General features: G+C 35.8%; 1 protein-coding gene across 1 annotated transcript in view; it reads right to left on the reverse strand.

Annotated features, from left to right (window-relative positions):
- Positions 1–455: 455 nt before the first annotated feature.
- LOC110451137 (cubilin-like) overlaps positions 456–23,968 on the reverse strand; it is a 61,848-nt gene continuing 38,335 nt past the window's right edge. The window contains exons 2-14 of the mRNA XM_021498998.1: positions 23,729–23,832; positions 22,995–23,097; positions 21,022–21,134; positions 15,430–15,585; positions 13,466–13,571; positions 12,366–12,478; positions 10,368–10,599; positions 10,023–10,144; positions 8,645–8,827; positions 6,040–6,139; positions 4,408–4,517; positions 2,441–2,672; positions 456–1,691 (exon numbers count right to left, since the gene is read on the reverse strand). Coding sequence (XP_021354673.1) covers positions 1,550–1,691; positions 2,441–2,672; positions 4,408–4,517; positions 6,040–6,139; positions 8,645–8,827; positions 10,023–10,144; positions 10,368–10,599; positions 12,366–12,478; positions 13,466–13,571; positions 15,430–15,585; positions 21,022–21,134; positions 22,995–23,097; positions 23,729–23,786 — 1,770 coding nt within the window. The 5' untranslated portion in view covers positions 23,787–23,832 and the 3' untranslated portion in view covers positions 456–1,549. The remainder of the gene's footprint in view (positions 1,692–2,440; positions 2,673–4,407; positions 4,518–6,039; positions 6,140–8,644; positions 8,828–10,022; positions 10,145–10,367; positions 10,600–12,365; positions 12,479–13,465; positions 13,572–15,429; positions 15,586–21,021; positions 21,135–22,994; positions 23,098–23,728; positions 23,833–23,968) is intronic.

A 23,968-nucleotide genomic window follows, 5' to 3' on the forward strand; every position in this document is an offset into this window, starting at 1 on the left:
AGCGCTCGATTTGTATGTTGACGAGGCGGAATATTTGGATTGTTCGTGAACGTTCTGTTACCAAAGATTACACGACACATATTGATCAAATTCTTACATTTCCATGTCAGTATGCATACCTATCTGTGCTTATCGACAACATCGTTGATTATTTGTATAGATTTGTGAAGAGTTTTGTGTAAATTCATACGACACATGTGAAATTTTTCATTTGATTTCGGATCTAACTAGATGCCTTCACACGGATGGAACGAACGTTTCAGTAATAAATGAAGGTAGGAACAAGGAATGTTTACTTTTTATTTTTTAATTCATTCAAGAAACGCATTTCATCGGTCGTTTCTGTTCTGTTGTCTGCTAGCCTTATCAGCGGAATTTCGCTAAGAGGCGAGCTTGACGCCATATTGCTTTGGTTAGAAACGGGGCGTGGCTTAAGTGCGATGGGAGGAGCTTAACACAATTGACAATGATTCTATCGCAGATTACAACATGGTCCGTATCCAATCAAAACACGCGTTGCAAACGAATTGTGTTAGAATTACAGATCGAGCACACACGAACATGTTACACGTGATCCCTCTGATGTCTGAGACTTGGCATGAGTATGATACAGGCACCGCACGGCCCCGCAAACAATTGCAGATTAAATCGAATTGACATCTGAATGATACCGTAGGGAGCCCGTAAGACTATCAAGGATACCGCAAGGCCATTTGACAATGGCCATGCTATCGTACGGTAGCCGGAAGATGTTCGGTGTGACGGGCGAGATAGGTAGCCCGTGTGATATCTCGCATTTTATATGGCGTGTTTACATAGGGAAGCACACATGTAAACACCTAAACGTTTCCAGGATTCCCAGATTCTGAAACAATTCTGAGCCGCCTGATTTTATACCTAGCTCGTCCGTGAGAAAATATCGTCTGCATCGGCCGATGCCCGTCGGGAGGGGCTCGGCCGAATAACCCACGGACACCGCACAGTTTGAGGACATCGGGCGCCAACCTTACGATTACCGTACGGCACCCGTCCGGACATCGGGAGGTCTACAGGACACCTGGGAGCATGGGAAATTGTACAAAAGCCCAAGATGACCGTACGATACCACCTGGAGCAGTAAGATAATCTTACGAAATCCATGCGGGACATTTAAGAAAGATTGCCGGGTAGGTTCTGATGAGTTAAGGTCAAACAAAATCTGCAACTTTTATCTCCGCGCTAAACGCTTCCGGCGACCCATGCGGCGTCTAAAAATCGGCCGATAGGGCCCGATAATCTCCTGGCGTCCTTACGGTTCCCGGGCTTAGCGGCCGATTTCGGTAATCGGCGCAAATGTGACTGAGGATTTAGCTGACACTGAACTCTATATATACAGGCACTGTACACGTTAACATTCTACAATCTGATTGTGATATTTCGTAGGTAATAAAGACATAAATTTCTTAAAGACAGTTAAATGTAGAATCAAATTATACATGTATGTATATCTAAGTTATATTAAATATATTTCCAATGACATATCTGTGAAAACCATTAATTATAAAAAGGATCAGTATAGAGTTTTACCTTCGTACAAAGCGATTGTATCACCACGTGCAAGTGCATTGAAGTTGTATCTAATAAGAATTCCTGTTGTGTTGGTTTTAGCTTCAATATGCCACTTGCAAACATATCCACCGCTTCGTCCAATACTGGTGAAATAAGACATCCATTAAAGACTATTAAGCTAGATTAAAGATCTTGTGTAATTAAGTCTATACAGATGTAAATATACATAGAAACAAATAAAATATCCAATGTACAATAACAATTCCATCCTAATCATATGCGTTTTGACGTCTTCAATTATGTTTCCCATTTCTCTACAAGTAAGGCCGAAATGATTACTACAAGTCATTGTGATCTATTTTAAAATAGTGTTCATATGGACACTGACATGACATCGTTTCGAGAGGCAAACTACACGAGATTAAGAAACAGATGTAGGAGTTCTACTCTGTCGCGTATCGAAATGAACCTCGCAGCTTACTGTTATAAATATATTACAAAGTTTCAGTGAAGCATCTTCATTAATGGGACATAGTCCTGTATACTGAGTTCTTTAATTATCTTCTTAGTTACGACAAGGGAAATATAGCTTAAACAATAATTGTGAGCTTAGCATCGGTTAACAAGTGTACACATATAACAAGCCATATCGCTCATTCATTGGAATGAATAGCTTCAGATGGAATATTTGCATTGCTCAGCGCACCAATTATATCAAGTTTAATGACAAGACGCATTGCTGCAGTTCACTAACATAGTAGTTTCAACTCGATGCAGATTCATTTTCATTTGAAATGATGTTTTATAGCAAAATCAAACGTGATAAACACACTTGATCTTATCAAGATCAACACACATAAACTGACTTATAGATTTGATCCAGTGTCCTTACCCAGGATAAGCAGAAGGATATCCAGGCGACGTGATAGTGGTTATAGGTAAAACTGCTTTCAACATAGTCACTGGTCCTTTACACGGTGCATCCAGGATATAACTGATAGAAAACCCTTTTCCGTTTGTGTATTGGCTAGAATTATATTTGATGTGAAAATAGCTCTTTTTGAAAACTAATGGTGAAAAGTCAAAAGTTCCGGAGCACACGGGGCTTGCTGAGGAATCGTGACCTACAAATATATGTATTTCTGGAATAGTGACCTGCAAATATACAAGTTTCCTATGTCAATTGTCCCAGATCATTTCCAATGTTTCTGAGGAATTATTAATAATACGACAGGGTCTGGCAGAGTCACTTAACAAAAATATGTCTTTTTGCATAAAAAAACAGCATTAAACAATTCTTGTACGTAACTTGAAAAATATAACAATAATAAATACGCCTGTTTCATGTAGACAAATCTCTGAAATGTTTTATCAAGGAATCCAATGCTGCTGGTCACAGCCGTTAGATAGAAAAGGCGATAGTCGGATGCGACGTTGATCCATAAGATCGCAATAAGGATATATACTATGGATTGCGAAGAGGTTTAGGCATCATTTTAGAATATCATTGGTAACAACAGTTAATCCGTTGCAGAGCTGAGGCGCTATATTAACGCATTAGTTCCTGCTGTGGTAGTTGTATGACACATTACTATTGCTAGCGAACCAATCGTCGTCAAGGTAGGTTGACGATCAAGGTATGCCAGGAAATAGAAACGACCTACACAGCTCTAAGCAGACAAAACAGTGCTGACCCGAGGTAAATTGAGATAGGGAGATCAACATAGAAATGACACTCTTGAAAAGGGGGAAAAAGGCAAGAAGCGAAAATATCATCATTCATTCAGTATTCGGAAGAATGGGAGAAAGGACGATCAGATGAAACAGAAATATTTCAGAAAATGAAGAGAGGTTTGATATTGGAGGAGACGGGAAAAAGAGACAGATGCTCCAGTATCGCCGCTATGAGGTGAACTCAGGCAAAGTGGGTCAATCAGGTTGAAGGTTAGAAGCAAATCGTGCAGCTCATTGAACTTTGTGATTGACCCGGGTAACATGACTAGATGGAACCTTTCAGTGTATTTTTCGGTGCTGTCACTCACTATCTCGAGGACGTACCCGGACAAGTGTCGAAACGTCCAGGGAGAGATACAACCGGCTTAGCATGATAATCGATATGCAGCAGATCATTATTTACAAATACACATACAAATGAGAGACCTTTAACCTTAACTATATTCAGTGTACAATGTGTTGCGACTTAGAACCAAAGTCTTTAAACTAAGATGTGCCTAGGCGTCTCATATCAAGTTCTTTACAAGCACAACCTTATTCATTTTTGGATAGTAAAATAAAAAGCCATTCTTAGTTTTAAAGAATAGGCTGTATGCTTGCCAAGGTAATTTCTCTTTTAACAATATGTTATATTGCTTATTACCAAATTTTAGCACACCATATGTTTTCTAGTTTGACGAATTGCTAATTTTGTTTTGTCTTAATATCAAAATACATATTTAAATTCCCATATCCATCGCACAACTTTAATTAGAATTAGTTTGAGATATTTTGAAAAACAATATTAACAGTACTTTTTCGCAGAAAAAGCAAAATTAAATAGAAAAAAAAACATCCACGTTAGCATTTGTTGAACGAGATTCCCGTAATGTTACTGGCCATATATCTAAATTTTCTCGGACCTTTTTTTTTTGTTTCATTTTGAGCCACCAATTTCAAAACTTTTGACAAACATTGTTTGGTCTGTATTATATACTTACATTTTGGTCGGGATCATTGCGTCTTTGATAAAAAGCATCATTGATTACCAGTAATTGTCATAACTTAGAACATTCACCTTTTTAGAGGGAGAGTTTCACAGTAGTACGCCGCCTGCAATGAATTATATTGGCAACATCGGTTTACCTGTAATCTGAAGGAAGTCTGAACAGTCGGCCCCAAAGTAAGCAAACTCGACTGTCAAAATGACCCCTCTTCCCGTATTTCCATCGCTTATGTTCCAGTAACAGTCGGAACTGTAAAGTAGATATTGTGTTGGATAAACATGAGATCAGACGTAACCTCCTCTAGTGGTTACTGTATCACAATCATTTACATATATTAGTAAGCATTACATATCACAGCATATAAAATACAGCAGTAAACTAATACATATCACAGCATATAAAATACAGCAGTAAACTAATACATATCACAGCATATAAAATACAGCAGTAAACTAATACATATCACAGCATATAAAATACAGCAGTAAACTAATACATATCACAGCATATAAAATACAGCAGTAAACTAATACATATCACAGCATATAAAATACAGCAGTAAACTAATACATATCACAGCATATAAAATACAGCAGTAAACTAATACATATCACAGCATATAAAATACAGCAGTAAACTAATACATATCACAGCATATAAAATACAGCAGTAAACTAATACATATCACAGCATATAAAATACAGCAGTAAACTAATACATATCACAGCATATAAAATACAGCAGTAAACTAATACATATCACAGCATATAAAATACAGCAGTAAACTAATACATATCACAGCATATAAAATACAGCAGTAAACTAATACATATCACAGCATATAAAATACAGCAGTAAACTAATACATATCACAGCATATAAAATACAGCAGTAAACTAATACATATCACAGCATATAAAATACAGCAGTAAACTAATACATATCACAGCATATAAAATACAGCAGTAAACAATACATATCACAGCATATAAAATACAGCAGTAAACATAACATATCACAGCATATAAAATACAGCAGTAAACAAATACATATCACAGCATATAAAATACAGCAGTAAACTAATACATATAAAAACTGACTTCTATCTAGCAATGAATTTTACCGATCGACATGGTGTTTCTATTTTAAATGACAAAAGACTCGGCCTAAAACGGAACATTTTATTTCAAGACTGGTGTTCACAATATTAGCCTAACAATTGAAGGAACAGTGATGAGATATATAGCAAATAGTCCCTGTGTCTAAGGAAGCTGATCCTTTGGTACGTTTTGTTATAAGTCATGTGGTTGAAGATTATCCATGTTGTAGATGTTATTCACATACTGACTATTAGATACTATTCATCATGAATAGTTTTACGGCTAACAAGATGTTATATTGTTATACTGTAAACAGTTTTACGGCTAACAAGATGTTATATTGTTATACTGTAAACGGTGTTTGTTTCTTAGAGTTAAGTTAAAAGACATTTTACAGGAAACTTAACAAAAGGTCTTTTATTTGCAGCAATCACTGGTTTTTGTTTTAAGAGTTAAGAGAGAAGTACTACAGTTACGCGTTTGTTTCGTTGTGTACACTTGGAATATCCAGTCAATTATTGGTTTCTAAGCGTAAAGTAAAAAATAAATTCGCCGTCATTTATTTGTTTCTTAGAGTAAAGTTAAAGGTTTTGCTTTCTATTTCTTTTCATAAACATATATTAAATGGAATAATCGCATTAACTATTTGATCGGTAAAAATAGCCACTTACCCCGGATTTGAACTGTTGAAGAAAGGACTCGAGAAATACTGAAGGGTATCGTCTGCCATCAGGGGAAGAGGAGATGATTCTGCATTGGCACTACAGGCACCTGTAGTAACAATTTCGTCACATAGTTGTACAGGTAAAAAATACAAATATCTCACTCAGTCATAGCTTGACGAAGGGACCAGGCGGTCTTGAAACGTTCCGACACGTTTAATACGTACATTGTTTGTGCAGAAAGTAAAACTTTGATATCATCATATTTCCAAACTGATTATTCTCATTGAAGAATCATTATATGTAGGAAAGTCAGAGGAGAATTGTTTTCCAAATGGAGTAGAAAATAATTATCAATAACAAAAATAATTCCGATTTTCAAACTATGAATATAATTCATTTTAATGGCTTGATAAGAAATTTGATAGAATTGTGATTTATTACCAGTGAAATATTGAAAATCAATTTTGCTATAAAAGTGATATTTTTCACTTATGAAAATATATCACTTTTGCTGATTTGACCAATCAAAACACTGATTACAAACTACAATGGGGAAGATTACAAGCGGCCAATCTGGTCAAAGGCTGGTTAGCTTAGCGATACAAGGGCCTCGTGAAAATCCACCCATTTTACTGCGTAGAATTATTAGATCTGTTAACTATCATCGGGGAGCTGTTCTCTTGGGTAAACACAACGTTTAGTTCCATAGTTAAGTTTCATTTTAAGGAAGCCAGCAGACTATGCCAATGTCACAGCAATAAAAGAGACTGAATGCGTTCCATCATCTGTGTGTTCTTTTATTACCCCGAGAAGAAACAACAGTACACGAATATAAGTGTAAGGAAAAACCCCTGAAATGTACAAAAGTACTGCCTTAGTTCAACTACAAGCTACAATTAAATTAAAGTTACTTTCCCCAAATATATTCAACATTACAGTAACCTTAAATATATACATGGATACTTACCTTCATCGACTATCAAGTCGTATCAGTGTCAATATAGTAATATGGTTCACGTCTGGACATATATGTGGTATACATATAGCCCCGGCTGCTGTCTCTGCGCGGTTCCGCCATTGTACAGTTGATTTTATTAAAAACTCTCTCTCTCTCAATGCACGATTTTCTCACCTGTCACACCTGGACACGTACTCAAGACATCATCAAATATGGACAAACACCGACACTACCGGACAGGTAACACACCAAATATGGACATACACGTCAAGTTACACATCGAACAGAACACAAACAATAGACATAGGGACTTTCCCTAACAGGACAAGTGTACTAGACTCAAATAACCTTATTATAATATCTTTCCCTAACAGGACAAGTGTACTAGACTCAAATAACCTTATTATAATATCTTTCCCTAACAGGACAAGTGTACTAGACTCAAATAACCTTATTATAATATAAACGTTTTCAGGCTTAAAATAAAGACAAGAAACATAAACACATGGATATACATTGATATATCCCTGTGACACAAATCAGCAACTCTATTCGTTTGACCGTAGGAAACTAAAGTCTCCAAGTCCCAAGTTAGGCTAGGCGATTGGCAGAAAGTATAAGGGAACTAGTGTCATCTCTGACAGTAATAGTGTTAAATAACTTACATGGTGTTCATATTTCACCATCAACACAAGTGGTGACACAATAACTCTGCATTTCCCCACTCCCCACTATTTTAGATTCGGCATTTAGCTGATGACGGGATCTATTTTTATATAATAACATTATGAAAGTAATTTGGCTACTTTAATAAAAATATAAAGTAAATTACCTACTTTATTGAAATAAATTATCAAAGGAATTTACTGATGAAATTTTTACATTTTAGAGAGGACCATTTCGTGTCGCGTAGGTTTGTCTTGACATGCTATTGGTAAAAGGATCCAGATCAAGTCTTGTGTCGCATCCCAGGGTAGGTTTTCGTACAAAAGGTAATAAACAGAATATCTAGCAGTGTTTTCATTAATAACAAATATAATTCACTCGTGTGGCTAATATTTGATATATTTCACTGAATTGCTTTCGAAGACATTAAGAAGATTGGAAATTCTCCTTTGGTACAGTCCGAGTTACCACAGGATCAGTCGGAATTGCCACAGTCACACTTTGACAGATATTTCTTATTATTTATTTCCGTAGACATATGGAAACCTGCATGTCGTGAAAACGTCTGTTATTTTGTTAAAAAATATTATACAGGAGTGTTTGTATCTTATAGTCGGTATGTCCATGGCTTTCACTAACAATCATTTGATTTCGACGAAACGTACTGTGCATGTTAAATATAAAAAGACTAACGCTTAGAACGAAATCGAACAAAATTTGCTTATAAGGAAGAATAGCAAATACCGCGATCTAATTGGTCCCAAGTTTCCGCGTCGTAATAACTTATTTAAATATGAGTGGCGTCTGATTGGTAAACAGTTTCTGATCATTTAAATCACATATGGCTGGATTTTGAAGAAATGTACTGTACCGAGCGGTTATTTAATTAAAACATTACTAGCACCTGCTCCTGTATCAAAGGCAGACCCTTGTCTTGACCGTAAAACAAACTAGATCGCACACATGGTATCAGTACAATAAACTTACCAGATGAGGCCTGTGACAAATATCCCATGTTGAAGCCAGCATTTCCCGACGATGACACGTTGAATTCTATGTAAACAGATGACACTGACACAAATGTTGTACGTTTGTTGCAGAAATAACAGGGATCGGTATAGTTATCTCCTTGACCCGGGAAAAGCAATGTCCCTGTTTTGTCACTGGTTCCTGAAAATTTAAACAAAACATCACTTTTTATAGAATAGTCTAAATAGGAATTAACCATCCCAATAACGGACATATGGCATATTTAATGCTTTTAGTTGGGGGACATATGGCATATTTAATGCTTTTAGTTGGAGGACATGTGCCTTATTTAATGCTATTACTCGGAGGACATATAACATATGTAATGCTATTAGTTGGAATTGCTACATGCTTGCTATTTTTCCTTGCAAGATTTAATCAAATTGCGTACATTATACGAAATGTTTCATCAATCACACAAAAACAAAACTCCATTCTTGGTTTATCAAAAAGAGTCCGATGACCTCAGTGAGCACTTGTCACGTAAGTATTATATCAAATCAAATAAATGGTCTGACCAGATTAACATTCTCTATATAAAAATAATCAGGTCTATGTTTTCAAATAATATCATAGTCTTTGAGACAAACAAATTCTCGTACACAAGGTCGTTACTGTAGCCGTTGTCAATGAATGTTCTAATCGTTTAAAACACCTAATCCCAGTTTCAATTAAACCACGTCCAGATCATGCATGTGGAAAAACTCGATAGACAACTTTCAAGCTATATATTTTGCTACTTGAGAATGTGTATGTCTTTAGTAGAAAGCATCTGAACATTTTAACATATTTGAACCCTGTGACCTTCAAAGTAAGTAAAGGCCATATATGTCAACACACTTTATAGCCCATCAAACCATCGGAAGAAATCGCTACTTCAGGGCGTATGGTTTATCAGACATTATATGTGTAATCTTGAAACCTTTTAGATTAGGCTATTTTGTTGTGAAAACATAACGTCAGCATGCATTACTTCGGTGGTATTTTGATAGTTTAACACTTTTGAAACCTGGACTGGAAAAATAATAAGATCATTCTTTCATCTCAATTTAGCTATAGGTCGAAATACTCTATCAGAAAACTAGGATTACTATAGACTTCATAAATCATTAAATTAAATGTTAACACGTTTGTCTTTATAACGATACACATAGCCGAAGGTTATTTATAGGAACAACATGAGTTTCCTTCTATCCAGCAAGTTACCAACTAAATACCGTTATTACCAGGATTGGGAATCACGTTGTTTGTGAGGATGTAATGGATATCGCAACTTTCATTCCCGAAAGCATTTATATGACTTAAATTTGTTAACCTATATTGATTGTGTGTTTACCTTCATATATAAACAGGGTATCGCCATCAGTGAGTTTGTCGACTGTCAAAAGGAGAAGCAACCCTTCCGCTGTATTCGGATCAATCTGCCAGGTACAACTGTAAGCACCGCTTTTGACAGCGCTGTTAAAATGAAACATGGTATAAGCAAAAACGATTCATATGATTTAAAAATCACATTGGTTTAAACATATTTTACTGGGTTTTTCATCAACAACTGGATTGGGCACAAATAGGTTGTCCATGAAATATTACAGTAATAAATTGACCGAACTTTTACGATGCCAATTTTAGTATAACCATTATGAATAACATTAAGATCATTTTAACCATTATGACTGAGTACCTTTGGTAATTACTTGGATAGCCAATTGACGACAGGTAACGTAGGTGTGGCTGTCCCGTTAACGCGGTGAGGACCCCTTTACACGGTTCCTCCAGTACATAGCTCACAACAAACCCCCGATAGCCATCTACTTTGTCAGAGTGAAATGTCACTATAAAGCTTGAGTTTCTTATTGAAAACGGACGGATAAACACGTCTGTCAAACAGTACATAGTGGGGTTTATCTCACCGCCTGGAACGAAAAATGAAGTTATGTTAGTGGTATAGTTATTCCATAATATACACTTGTTTTGAAAATGTTTGTACTAAAAACGGTAATAAGCTGGTACCGAATTGTACGTACCAGAGAAGGTCACGTCTATGTAATGAGCTGTATTAAATGAGCCAGTGTTAGCGTCATGCAGAACGAGGTTCCTTATTTCACACTGTGATAATAAACTGTGTTCATTAACCCAGTAACGAATTCTCTTTGTTGACAGGAACATCATTGGTTGTTGTTGCCTGTTCAAATCGATAATTTGAAACAAGAATGATATAAAAACATAACGTGATATCCTTGCTATTCTTTGGCGTCATTTTGTCTGCCTTTATTGAATGTCGAGGGAATTAACGCTGCACATTGACGGGAAATGTTTTGCAAAAATAATATCACGGATATCAGAGAGAGCCACGATAATATACTGGTGTTGTAACAGAGAGGGCCATGATAATATACTGGTGTTGTACACGAGATAGCCACGATAATATACTGGTGTTGTACACGAGAGGGCCACGATAGTATGCTGGTGTTGTACACGAGAAAGCCACGATAATATACTGGTGTTGTACACGAGAGGGCCACGATAATATGCTGGTGTTGTACCAGAGATAGCCACGATAATATACTGGTGTTGTACACGAGAGGGCCACGATAGTATGCTGGTGTTTTACCGTAGAGGGCCATGATAATATACTGGTGTTGTACCAGAGAGGGCCACGATAATATACCGGTGTTGTACACGAGAGGGCCACGATAATATACTGGTGTTGTAACAGAGAGGGCCATGATAATATACTGGTGTTGTACACGAGAGGGCCACGATAATATGCTGGTGTTGTACCAGAGAGGGCCACGATAATATACTGGTGTTGTAACAGAGAGGGCCATGATAATATACTGGTGTTGTACACGAGAGGGCCACGATAGTATGCTGGTGTTTTACCGTAGAGGGCCATGATAATATACTGGTGTTGTACCAGAGAGGGCCACGTTAATATACCGGTGTTGTACACGAGAGGGCCACGATAATATACTGGTGTTTTACCGTAGTGGGCCATGAAAATATACTGGTGTTGTACCAGAGAGGACAACGATAATAAACTGGTGTTGTACCAGAAAGGACCACGATGATATACTGGTGTTGTACCAGAGAGGGCCACGATAATATGCTGGTGTTGTACCAGAGAGGACAACGATAATAAACTGGTGTTATACCAGAGAGGGCCACGATAATATACTGGTGTTATACCAGAGAGGACCACGATAATATACTGGTGTTGTACGAGAGAGGACAACGATAATAAACTGGTGTTGTACGAGAGAGGACAACGATAATAAACTGGTGTTAAACCAGAGAGGGCCACGATAATATACTGGTGTTGTTCCAGGTCAGGATTATATACCGGTGGTCAACAAAAGGAAATAATAAAAATGATAAAAAAAAATGATTAACACAAATCATTATGTCGGTAACCTTCTAAAAACGCCTTTCTATTTTGCAAAGCAAATGTGGATTACACATGTGTTGGAATGATTAAGTTGTCAACAGCATTACATCAATAAAGTGTTAAAATCTAATGGAAAGAAACGTATTTCATCACCGAAGTGCAACGATAACTAAAAATACTAAAAATATTGAGGCAAAGTAAAATATTGAATCTTCACTTTAGTGTGCTGGTCTCCCATCAAGGGAAACAAATGAAGCGATGAAGCGAACCTGTGATGGAAAGCTGACATACCCGCTGTTACGTTTACGTAGTCCACACAATCCTCCAGGGACATGATTTCAAATGTCAGTATTATATCTTTTCCAGTGCCGCCATTTTTTATTTCCCAAATGCAATCCTGGTCCCTGAAAACATACCGTCACATTACTAGAATTAAGGGACATGCATAATCAGCTCGGTCAGCAATGATAAAGTACAGAGCAGTATACTAGGTCGGTTCATTTTGGGCATCGCCATTGGCCCCTATCGGTGATCATGGAGACAACACTCCTTTGTCACGTGTATACACCACTATTTTGTCACGTTTATACACCACCATTTTGTTATACTTTATGCATTGGGACATAGTTGTTTCTATAACAGCAACATTGTCAAACATTTCCTCCAGTTGTGCATGTATAATACGCGTAGCAGATAATGAAGATTAACTTGTTATGTTTTGATCGATATATTAGCATCATGATACAACAAAGGGTACATCTTTTCTGTTCTTTCACCTGAAAAGTATTGATTAGTTAACTTGCAAAAATACATAAATTTGATATGTAAAATTATCCGTGTATTCCGTCAGCCTCTGATCATAACCGTGCACACCTGAACTGTTTTTAAAAGGAGGTTAAGACTAAGTTTCTGGAAAGGTAAAAGTTGTTGCTTTATCGACGACATCGGTAATGTAAATATTTTTTTCTACATGTATTATAATACACTTTTTGAAGTAGTCCGCAAGTTTTGTGGTCAAAATATAATTTATTTCTACCTTCTTTGACTCTCTGCAACATATCTGACCTATTAACCCCTAATATGCATGCTCAGCATAAGTTAAATTTTGGCACAATTAAATCATAAGAAAAACTATATGGGGGTCAACGTTCTATAACTAGAGAGAGATTTTGTCCAAATTTATGTTTAGAGAAAGAAAATAACATCAACAATGCTATGCATTATTCAGAACCATCTACTCTACGCTAACAAGCATTACACTCAGCAAATAGTTCTGCTAACGTGCGTAAATCTGGACATTTGACTAAAATGTTAAGGTTTATAATATCTTGAGAGTCATCTTAGAACAACTGTGGATAAACCAACACAGAAAGATGATCCACACAACGTACGGGGAATACTTAGCGGGGAATTCAGGGTTGTACAGGTACAGTGGCGTGGTGGTGGCAGTCACTGCATTTTTGGTGCTCGTTTGACAGACCGAAGCGGCGACTGTTCCTAAATCATATAAAACATGTTATTGGATATGCAGAAATATATTTACCATAATCAGTTCTAGAGATCTAAAGGAATCATGATTACTATTAATGCTCTTTATGATCACTTTTGATCAGGAATTCATACTGTTTTTGTATGACAATGTTCCTTTAAAGTGAGGTTGTTATTTAACCTACTAATCAGCACAGTACTTAATCTACAAGATGGGGAACCTTAATTTGAAATTTGAGAAAGAACAGTTTAGTACATCTTAGGAACATCTAACAAACTGAAATTCTCGACATCTAAGATGACTGACCGTATGGATACCATTTTGATCTTCTGATCAGCCTCAAAATGAAACATGCACATTCAAGGACTCATCAACATATGGAATTTGATAAAGAAATAAGAACAAAAATGTAAAAATTCAAAAAGGCTATCTGGTGGCCATCTGGTTTTTCCAATCTGTCTTAAAATGAAACATGAATAATGATGGACCATTGGGAATATGCATGACTTTCCAAGAAATAGTGCTACCAAGTTCCAATTTTTAAATTTCAATCCGTCTGTCGGCCAGCTTGGTTTTTCCGATTAATCCAAAATTCTGTTTTTTGCGCTATTACGGAACATGGGACCTACATATGAATTTGTGAAAGATCACTCATGCTTTTTCTACGAAATAGCTCTAGAAAAAAATGTTGAATTTCAAGACCATTTTTGTTTTCAAAACTCGATATGCATAACTTTAGGCCATGAAAAACCTACATGTGAATATTGAGAAAGATTACTCCAGTACTTTCAGAGAAACAGCGATAACAAAACTTTAACTCTGAAAATTCAAGATGGCTTTCTGTGGACCACTGTAGTTTTCTGCTAAGACAAAAATTCCATTCCACTTAACTAGGGACCAAGGGGCCATTTTTGCCAACTCGATCAGTTCCAAAATTCAATCATCAAAATTTAAGACAATGGGAAAACTGCGTGTGTAATGTGAAAAAGATCACTGGTGTACTTTCCAAGGAAGAACGATAATAAAATTTACGCTCAAAATCAAACATTACCGCCTGTTCTCCAACTTGATTTTCCGATCGATGCAAAAACGATATGCGTAACTAGAGACCATTGGAAACATCATGTGAAAATTAAAAAAAAGATCCTACTAGTACTTTCTGAGAAAAAAGCAAACAAGAATGGTTTATAGACGTATGAAGAGACGAACGGACGGGCGGAATGACAGGCGAAAGACCATTTAATGATAGTTGGCTAAAAACAGCAGAAAGGAACATTGATCCATAACATGCTTGATAAAGAGACAAATGTACGTTGATCAGTAAAGATGAGATAAAAAAATAACACGTTTACATTGATCAGTAAAGCTGAGATAAAAAAATAACACGTTTACATTGATCAGTAAATAAAAGATTGAAAATATTACGTGTACATTAATCAGTAAAATAAAAGTTCTCAACAAATCACGATTACATCATTTGTACATTGATCAGTAAATAAAAGATAGAAGAATAACACGTTTACATTTGTACATTGATCAGTAAATAAAAGATTGAAGAATAACACGTTTACATTGATCAGTAAAATATCAGATAGAAAAAAACCGGTAATATTGATCAGTTAATGTTAGATAAAAAGACAACATATGTACATTGATCAGTAAAATACCCCCATTAAAATTATGTTTGTCAGATGAAGAAAAAAACATCAATCAATTGCATTTGATATTCGAAGCGTTCTTTATGTCACAATCCGATCCAATTCTTTAATATGAAATTATCTTCTTAAGTTATGTTGCAAATCCCAAATTTAGTTTAAACGTTAATAGTTCAACTTTGTTAAAAAGATTTTATTAAGCAGAAATTACTTGGAAATGCTATGAAAGTCTCTTGGAATCCTGTACTAGTTGACATAGCCTTCACGGTAAAGTTAATACATGTCGGACTGGTAAAATTGCTATCTGTCAATACGTCTTTATCTGACGAGTCATTAATCAGCTTGTCCGGGGAGGAGGTATCGCAGCCTGCAATCAAATAAAATCGGTCAGTTAATTTATTAAGTAAAACATTGCGGTAATATTATATTTTTATAATCTGGAGGGATCACCTTGTGTGTTATATGATGTTGTTTTCGACTATACCCATCAAAACATTTTATTGTTAGCCATATTAAGTGTGATATTATTAAAAACTTTTAAGTGAGTCAATCGTCGATGACTTTCAAATAATGTGATATGTCGTTGTTAGCTATTTAATATTGAGACACATCGTTGTTGACTTCTCGATAGTGCGAGCTGTCGTTGTTAGCTATATGATAGTGAGACATGTCGTTGTTAGCTACATTTATATGATAGTGAGACATGTCGTTGTTAGCTATATGATAGTGAGACATGTCGTTGTAAACTATATGATAGTGAGACATGTCGTTGTTAGCTATATGATAGTAAGACATGTCGTTGTTAGCTATTTAATAGCGATACATGTCGTTGTAAACTATATGATAGTGGGGATGTCGTTGTAAACTATATGATAGTGCGATATGTCGTTGTAAACTATATGATAGTGAGATATGTCGTTGTCGGCTATTAAATAGGGATATATGTCGTTGTTAGCTATTTGATAGTTGGATATGTCATTGTAAGCTATTTGATAGTGAGATTTGTCCTTTTTTTAACAATTTGTGGTGAGTTTTGTCGTTGTTAAGCTTTTGTTAGTGAGATATGTTGTTGCTAGCTATTTGATAGTGAAATGATTTGTTGTTACATATTTCATAGTCAGAAATGTCGTTGGTAATGGCTAGTGTGAAGCACAATGATGCATCTCTATGTTCAATCAATGAAAATGTTAACTGTTTCGTTTTATCAGGTGCCAGTTCCGGTATCGGTGCCAGCGCATGTGTACTTTTCTCCCAACTTAATATGGTACTGACATCCGGCAATAAGAATAACTTAGATAAGGTAGCCAAGAAGTGCCAGGATAAAGGACTATCACCGGACTGGGAAAGTAATGGGTGAAATTATGTGTGTACAACACACCAGACGCGGCAAGTAATGGGTGTAATCATGTATATACACCACACCGGACAGGGCAAGTAATGGGTGTAATTATGTGTGTACAACACACCGGAAAGGGCAAGTAATGGGTGTTATTATTTGTGTACAACACATCAGATAGGGCAAGTAATTGGTGTAATCATGTATATGCAACACACCAGACAGGGCAAGTAATGGGTGTAATTCTTGTGTACAACACACCGGATACGGCAATAAATGTGTGAAATTATGTGTGCACAACACACCGGACAGGGCAAGTAATGGGTGTAATCATGTATATACACCACACCGGACAGGGCAAGTAATGAGTGTAATCATGTATGTACAACACACCGGACAGCGCAGGTAATGGGTGTAATTATGTGTGTACAACACACCGGACAGGGCAAATAATGGGTGTAATTATGTTTGTACAACACACTGGACAGGGCAAGTAGTGGGTGTAATTATGTGTATACAACACACCGGACAGGGCAAGTAATGGGTGTAATTATGTATGTACAACACACTGGACAGGGCAAGTAATGGGTGTAATTATGTGTGTGCACCACACCGGACAGGGCAAGTAATGGGTGTAATTATGTATGTACAACACACCGGACAGGGCAAGTAAGGGGTGTAATTATGTATATACAACACACCGGACAGGGCAAGTAATGGGTGTAATTATGTTTGTACAACACACCGGGCTGGGCAGGTAATGGGAGTATTTATGTATGTACAACACACCGGACAGGGCAAGTAATGGGTGTAATTATGTGTGTACAACACACCGGACAGGGCAAGTAATGGGTGTAATTATGTGTGTACAACACACCGGACAGGGCAAGTAATGGGTGTAATTATGTATGTACAACACACCGGACAGGGCAAGTAATGGGTGTAATTATGTATGTACAACACACCGGACAGGGCAAGTAATTGGTGTAATTATGTATGTACCACACACCGGACAGGGCAAGTAATGGGTGTAATTATGTTTACTCTCTTTGTTTTATTCTGTGTTTTTTATTTGTATTGACAACGCAACAAAGTCTTAATTTGCATTGATTATTTTACATATTTTCTTATCTTTACTTGGTTCAGAGAAGACATAAATGGCAATATTTTGAACAACAGAAATGGATTTTTTATATTTTGTCCGGTAGCTATATAATTTAGCAGATAAAACAACCATAACATTACCCGTTACGTCAAGGAGAACTAATTTAAACAACAATTATTTTGTCCTTTTATAAATCATTTCAGTTCTTAAATTGTACAGAATTTGAAATTTTCAATATAATCAAAAATTATTGTGAATATTGAACGTATTTTTATGTAGCAAAATGCCAACCAATATTATACAGACAGCTTTTTGAGTAAAAACAAATTTAGTAATGGGACAAAAACGAAGCAAAAAATAGACAGTTTTGCTGATCCATCGAAATTGCAGGCGATGAGATTTTCACAATGTTTCTTCCCAGAAATGGAGCTTTTATGAACTGGTACATATACAGAAGACTCAATATGAAAACTAAATCAAATAAGGAGAGTGATCCTGAAGACGGTCATCCTCAAGAGGATGATACCAAAGAAGATGATTCTTATAAGAGGGTGATCCTTAAGATGCTGATCATCAAGAGGGTGATCCTAAAGAGAGTGATCCTTAATGGGGTGATCCTTAAAATGCTGATCATCAAGAGGGTGATCCTAAAGAGAGTGATCCTTAATGGGGTGATCCTTAAGAGGGTGATCCTCAAGAGGGTGAACCTGAAGAGGGTGATATTTAACAGGTTGATCCTCAAGAGGGTGATCCTAAAGAGGGTGATCCTTAAGGGGGTGATATTAACCCGGGTGATACTAAAGAGTGTGATACTAGCTGGTTGATACTAGCCCGGGTGATACTAACCCGGTTTATACTAAAGAGGGTGATACTAAAGAGGGTGATCCTAAAGAGGGGGATCCTTAAGAGCGTGATATTAACCCGGGTGATACTAAAGAGTGTGATACTAGCTGGCTGATACTAGCCCGGGTGATATTAACCCGGTTTATACTAAAGAGGGTGATACTAAAGAGGGTGATCCTAAAGAGGGGGATCCTTAAGAGGGTGATATTAACCCGGGTGATACTAAAGAGTGTGATCATTAAGAGGGTGATACTAACCCGGGTGATACTAAAGAGGGTGATCCTAAAGAGGGTGATCCTTAAGAGGGTGATCATAAAGAGAGTGATCCGTAAGAGGGTGATCATAAAGAGAGTGATCCTTAAGAGGGTGATCATAAAGAGGGTGATTGTGGTTTATTGACTAGACTTTAAATAAAAACATCACAAATAACGTACTTTTCAAGGGCTTACATACTTAATCAAAGAGTTTCATTTATCAATTTGCATTTATCTCTCTATTTCTTTTGATTAAAATCAAACAGAAGCCATAATCAATATTTCTGTATATGGGTTTCACAGGGAAACCTATTGATTTTAAATTTTAACATTTTTAGTACATAAACGATGGAATAGCACTGCATTAATTATGAGCGGAAACAAGTAGATTAGTCCTTGAATGCACATCCTAATCGTGTCGCGCTTGACAACAGGGCTTCGTGCTATTTTAGGTGGCTTCTTAACAATAAAATCCCTTTCATCAACGGTGAGGATTTACTCACAAGATTGATTTCAATCGTAAAGCTAGGAAAATGCATATACCAATTAGGTACTAAACAGCTTCTTATTCTACCGTCGCTTCATCTGCTGCATCTAAACAGAAAGCCTTTGGTTTTGAATACAATGAAAACAATAACTGTTCTGTTAGAAATATTGATCTGAATGCTCAATACCAAAAAGGTATTTGTTTAAGTCTTAAATATATTAGCTTTTTTATAGTAAAAATTGTGTCATTTTCACAGTTTGAAGGATATCAACATATGTTCAGTACTATATCAACATAGGTTAGGAATCAACAGTAAATGTTGGTCGTGAAGTCAGAATATAGCGTCAAATCAGTCTTATGATTGTGACGCCCTATCAAATGACGAGTAACGAAAGTTTATCGTGTATAAAAAGCTGCCAACTTTAATTGTGTGATTGTGATTAAAATTGATAAAAAGTGTGATTGTGATTTGAATTAAAAATAAGCATGATTGTGATTTGAATTCATAATAAGTGTATTTGTGATTTGAATTGATAATAAGAGTGATTCTGAATTTAATTGATACTAAGTGCGATTGTGATATTAATTGATAGTATTTTTGTTTATGATTTTAATTGACAAGCACTATTCTGATTCTATTTGATAATATGTGTAATCTGATTTTCATTGATAATAGTGTGATTATGATTTGATTTGATAATAAGTGAGTTTGTGATTTTAATTTTTACTCATACTATGTGTGATTGAGATTTTAATAGATAATAATTGTGATCGCGACTGCGAAAACAGGCACAAATGCGGCTGACGTCATAATGACAAAAAAGCCGTCTAAAGTCACGAGACATAATTTCATAAATTTCACACGTGGTTGGAATGTGATTTTTATCAAAATTTGTGTGTTTCTGTTCAGAAGTATAAAATATGATTGTGCGGTGGGTTTATTCTGTTATACATGTAGTACATCGGTCATTTAATTACTTGGTTTTAATACCTATATACTTTTTTTTAAACTCAACCATTCGGAAATGTGTAGGAACATAATATACAGATTGACTGTACATATGTATACCATTGAGACTTTCAATGTTTCTACTATTAAGTTTTATCTTCTGTTATCTCCCTTTGTTGTTAATGGTAATGAACGATACATACCGAATTTTGCAGTTGCAAGCTGTTCTGAATATATTCAACTTAGTTTTATTCAATTCTACCTTGTTGTAATAACATTAACGTTACGTGACTGTGATTTTGAATAAAATACAGTCGTGTGTATAATGTCATTATTTGATTTTGCGTTTTTGTTCAAACATTGCATGTTACATAATCTTGATTTTCTCCGCAATGGTTAAAGATTGGTCACATTTGGGTTTTTATTTCTCACATTGTTAGCTCTCAGAAAATATCAAAATCTCGATTTCTGATTTTACCTCATCTGGCCCCATTTTCACAGTCGTGGTCACGATTATGTGTGATAATAAAAGTGATTTATTTTATTTGTGATTGTGATTGTGATTGCTATTGATTGAAGTTGCGATTTTGTGTGCGGATTTGTCCGTTTGTAAATTAGGTCGGGAATGATTACGATTTTAATTTATTGTGATTGATTATGATTGTTATTATAATTTATTGATTGTTACAATAGAGTCAACATACAAGAACATAACAGGGCCGGAGAATATTATATCATCTTAATCTGTCACATTGCTTTGTACGATCGATATTTTATGAGCTTATTATCTGATATCAAATCCATATCAATTCAATACTGGAAAGATTACCTGGGAAAATTTCGACCTTGTCCCCCGCACTGAGCTGCTTTACGTTGTGGACCATCAATATATCAGTATAGTTGGCTTCTGTTGTGAGTCGCCATTCACACTCCCTGTCATTACTGGGTAGGAGTTAACAATACATCATAGTACGACAAATGACAAAAACACGTTCAACATAAGTAATTTAAAGTTACAACATTCCAATGTAATGGACAATGTAGTTAACAAAAAAGATGTTTCCTTTACGATAGAAAAGTTATAACATGCTGTTGGTGTCACAGTTAGCAAGTAATAAATGAATGTTGATAACACCAGTTACTGTTTAAACATACAATGATATCATTAAAACATACTGTAGTTAAATTGTAGAAACATGAAAAATTACACATAATTTGTGCATGTATAGACATGCCTTAGTAATATCAAGTTTCCACTGATCCTGTGTTCATTGTAATCTCAACTAAATATATTGAAACATGTATTGAAAAGTACGCTTTGTACGAAGAGTACATTAAAACATCAACAGTATACCGTAAAGTATATATATTTTACAATTTATTCTGAAACACACACAGCTAGCGTTGACACATCGTACACTGTACTTTGCACGTTGACACATAAACTGTGTACTCTGAAACACACACAGCTAACGTCGACACATAGTGCACTGTACTTTGTAAGTTGACACATAAACTGTGTACTCCGAAACACACAGAGCTAACGTCGACACATTGTACACTGTACTTTGTACGTTGACACATAAACTGTGTACTCTGAAACACACACAACTAGCGTTGACACATTGTACACTGTACTTTGTACGTTGACACATAAACTGTGTACTCTGAAACACACACAGCTAGCGTTGACACATTGTACACTGTACTTTGTACGTTGACACATAAACTGTGTACTCTGAAACACACACAGCTAGCGTTGACACATTGTACACTGTACTTTGTACGTTGACACATAAACTGTGTACTCTGAAACACACACAGCTAGCGTTGACACATTGTACACTGTACTTTGTACGTTGACACATAAACTGTGTACTCTGAAACACACACAGCTAGCGTTGACACATTGTACACTGTACTTTGTACGTTGACACATAAACTGTGTACTCTGAAACACACACAGCTAGCGTTGACACATTGTACACTGTACTTTGTACGTTGACACATAAACTGTGTACTCTGAAACACACACAGCTAGCGTTGACACATTGTACACTGTACTTTGTACGTTGACACATAAACTGTGTACTCTGAAACACACACAACTAGCGTTGACACATTGTACACTGTACTTTGTACGTTGACACATAAACTGTGTACTCTGAAACACACACAACTAGCGTTGACACATTGTACACTGTACTTTGTTCGTTGACACATAAACTATGTACTCTGAAACACACACAGCTAAAACATAAACATTGTATACTGTACTATATACATTGACACATAATATGTGTACTCTGAAACACACACCGCTTTTACTGATACAATAGACACTGTTTATGTACATTGACACATATACGGTGTACTCTGAAAGGCACACTAATACTGATACATTGACATTGTATGTCTTTTCTATACTGAAGTAGAGTTAAGGTGTTATTATATGTAAGTCTTATATACACAAAATGCCCATTTACATAGTCTTATATCCCATTACTATATATATGTTTAAGATGCACAAACTCTGAAACAGATAGATAAATATAGGTGTTATTCATGCATCACATGTTTAACTAGATACTTTATATATGTTACAGATACAGTAAAGATAACACACACACTATATATACCAGAGAGGTACTAAGAAACTCTTGTAATCTATATAATAACAAGAGTTACTTTGTACCTACCTAGCACTTTCACCTCTTGAGGTTCATCATGGAAAATCATTTATATATATCACAATCTTAAAGTGAATTGATGAGATAAGAAACATGATTTTGAAATACTTACGTGGGGTAATTGTTAGGGAAGTTCGCAGAGGATACAGTTTGTGGTGTTTCGCCTACTATAATATTCACCGAACCAGAACACTGGCCATCCACAGATCGATAAACTAAAACAGGGAATGTCTAGTAAATGTACAGAAAATAGGGAAATTGAAATCAAACTCAATAAACAACCATTTACAACGATACTTAATCTAGTGTATAGATACTTACATATATCATTGACATAGGGATTGATATTCAATCTTGTGTATAGATACACACCTATAACATTGACATAGGGATTGACATTCAATCTTGTGTATAGATACACACATATGTAATAGACATTGGTATTGATATTCAATCTTGTGTATAGATACACACATATATCATTGACATAAGGATTGATATTCAATCTTGTGTATAGATACACACCTATAACATTGACATAGGGATTGACATTCAATCTTGTGTATAGATACACACATATGTAATAGACATTGGTATTGATATTCAATCTTGTGTATAGATACACACCTATAACATTGACATAGGGATTGATATTCAATCTTGTGTATAGATACACACATATGTAATTGACATTGGTATTGATATTCAATCTTGTGTATAGATACACACATATATCATTGACATAGGGATTGATATTCAATCTTGTGTATAAATACACACATATATCATTGACATCGGTATTGATATTTGATTCTTAAAGGAAACGTAGCCATATTCTATACATACTTAGGTGCAATAAACACAGCGCCGTCAATATGCTAGGAAATCGCATAACAGCCACCATCTTGATACGTTAAACGGCTGTAGGGTGAATGTCATTGCATGGTTACCTGTTCAAAAACGAAGGACTCTTAATCAGTAAGTTATGTGTAATATAACACTAGAACGTTTACATTCATGTAATGTGTATTATAACTTTACCTACGTGTTATGTATAAAATAACACTAGAAAGTTTACATTCATGT

The sequence above is a fragment of the Mizuhopecten yessoensis genome, unplaced genomic scaffold (assembly GCF_002113885.1).
Source record: "Mizuhopecten yessoensis strain PY_sf001 unplaced genomic scaffold, ASM211388v2 scaffold5809, whole genome shotgun sequence".
NCBI lineage: Eukaryota > Metazoa > Mollusca > Bivalvia > Pectinida > Pectinidae > Mizuhopecten > Mizuhopecten yessoensis.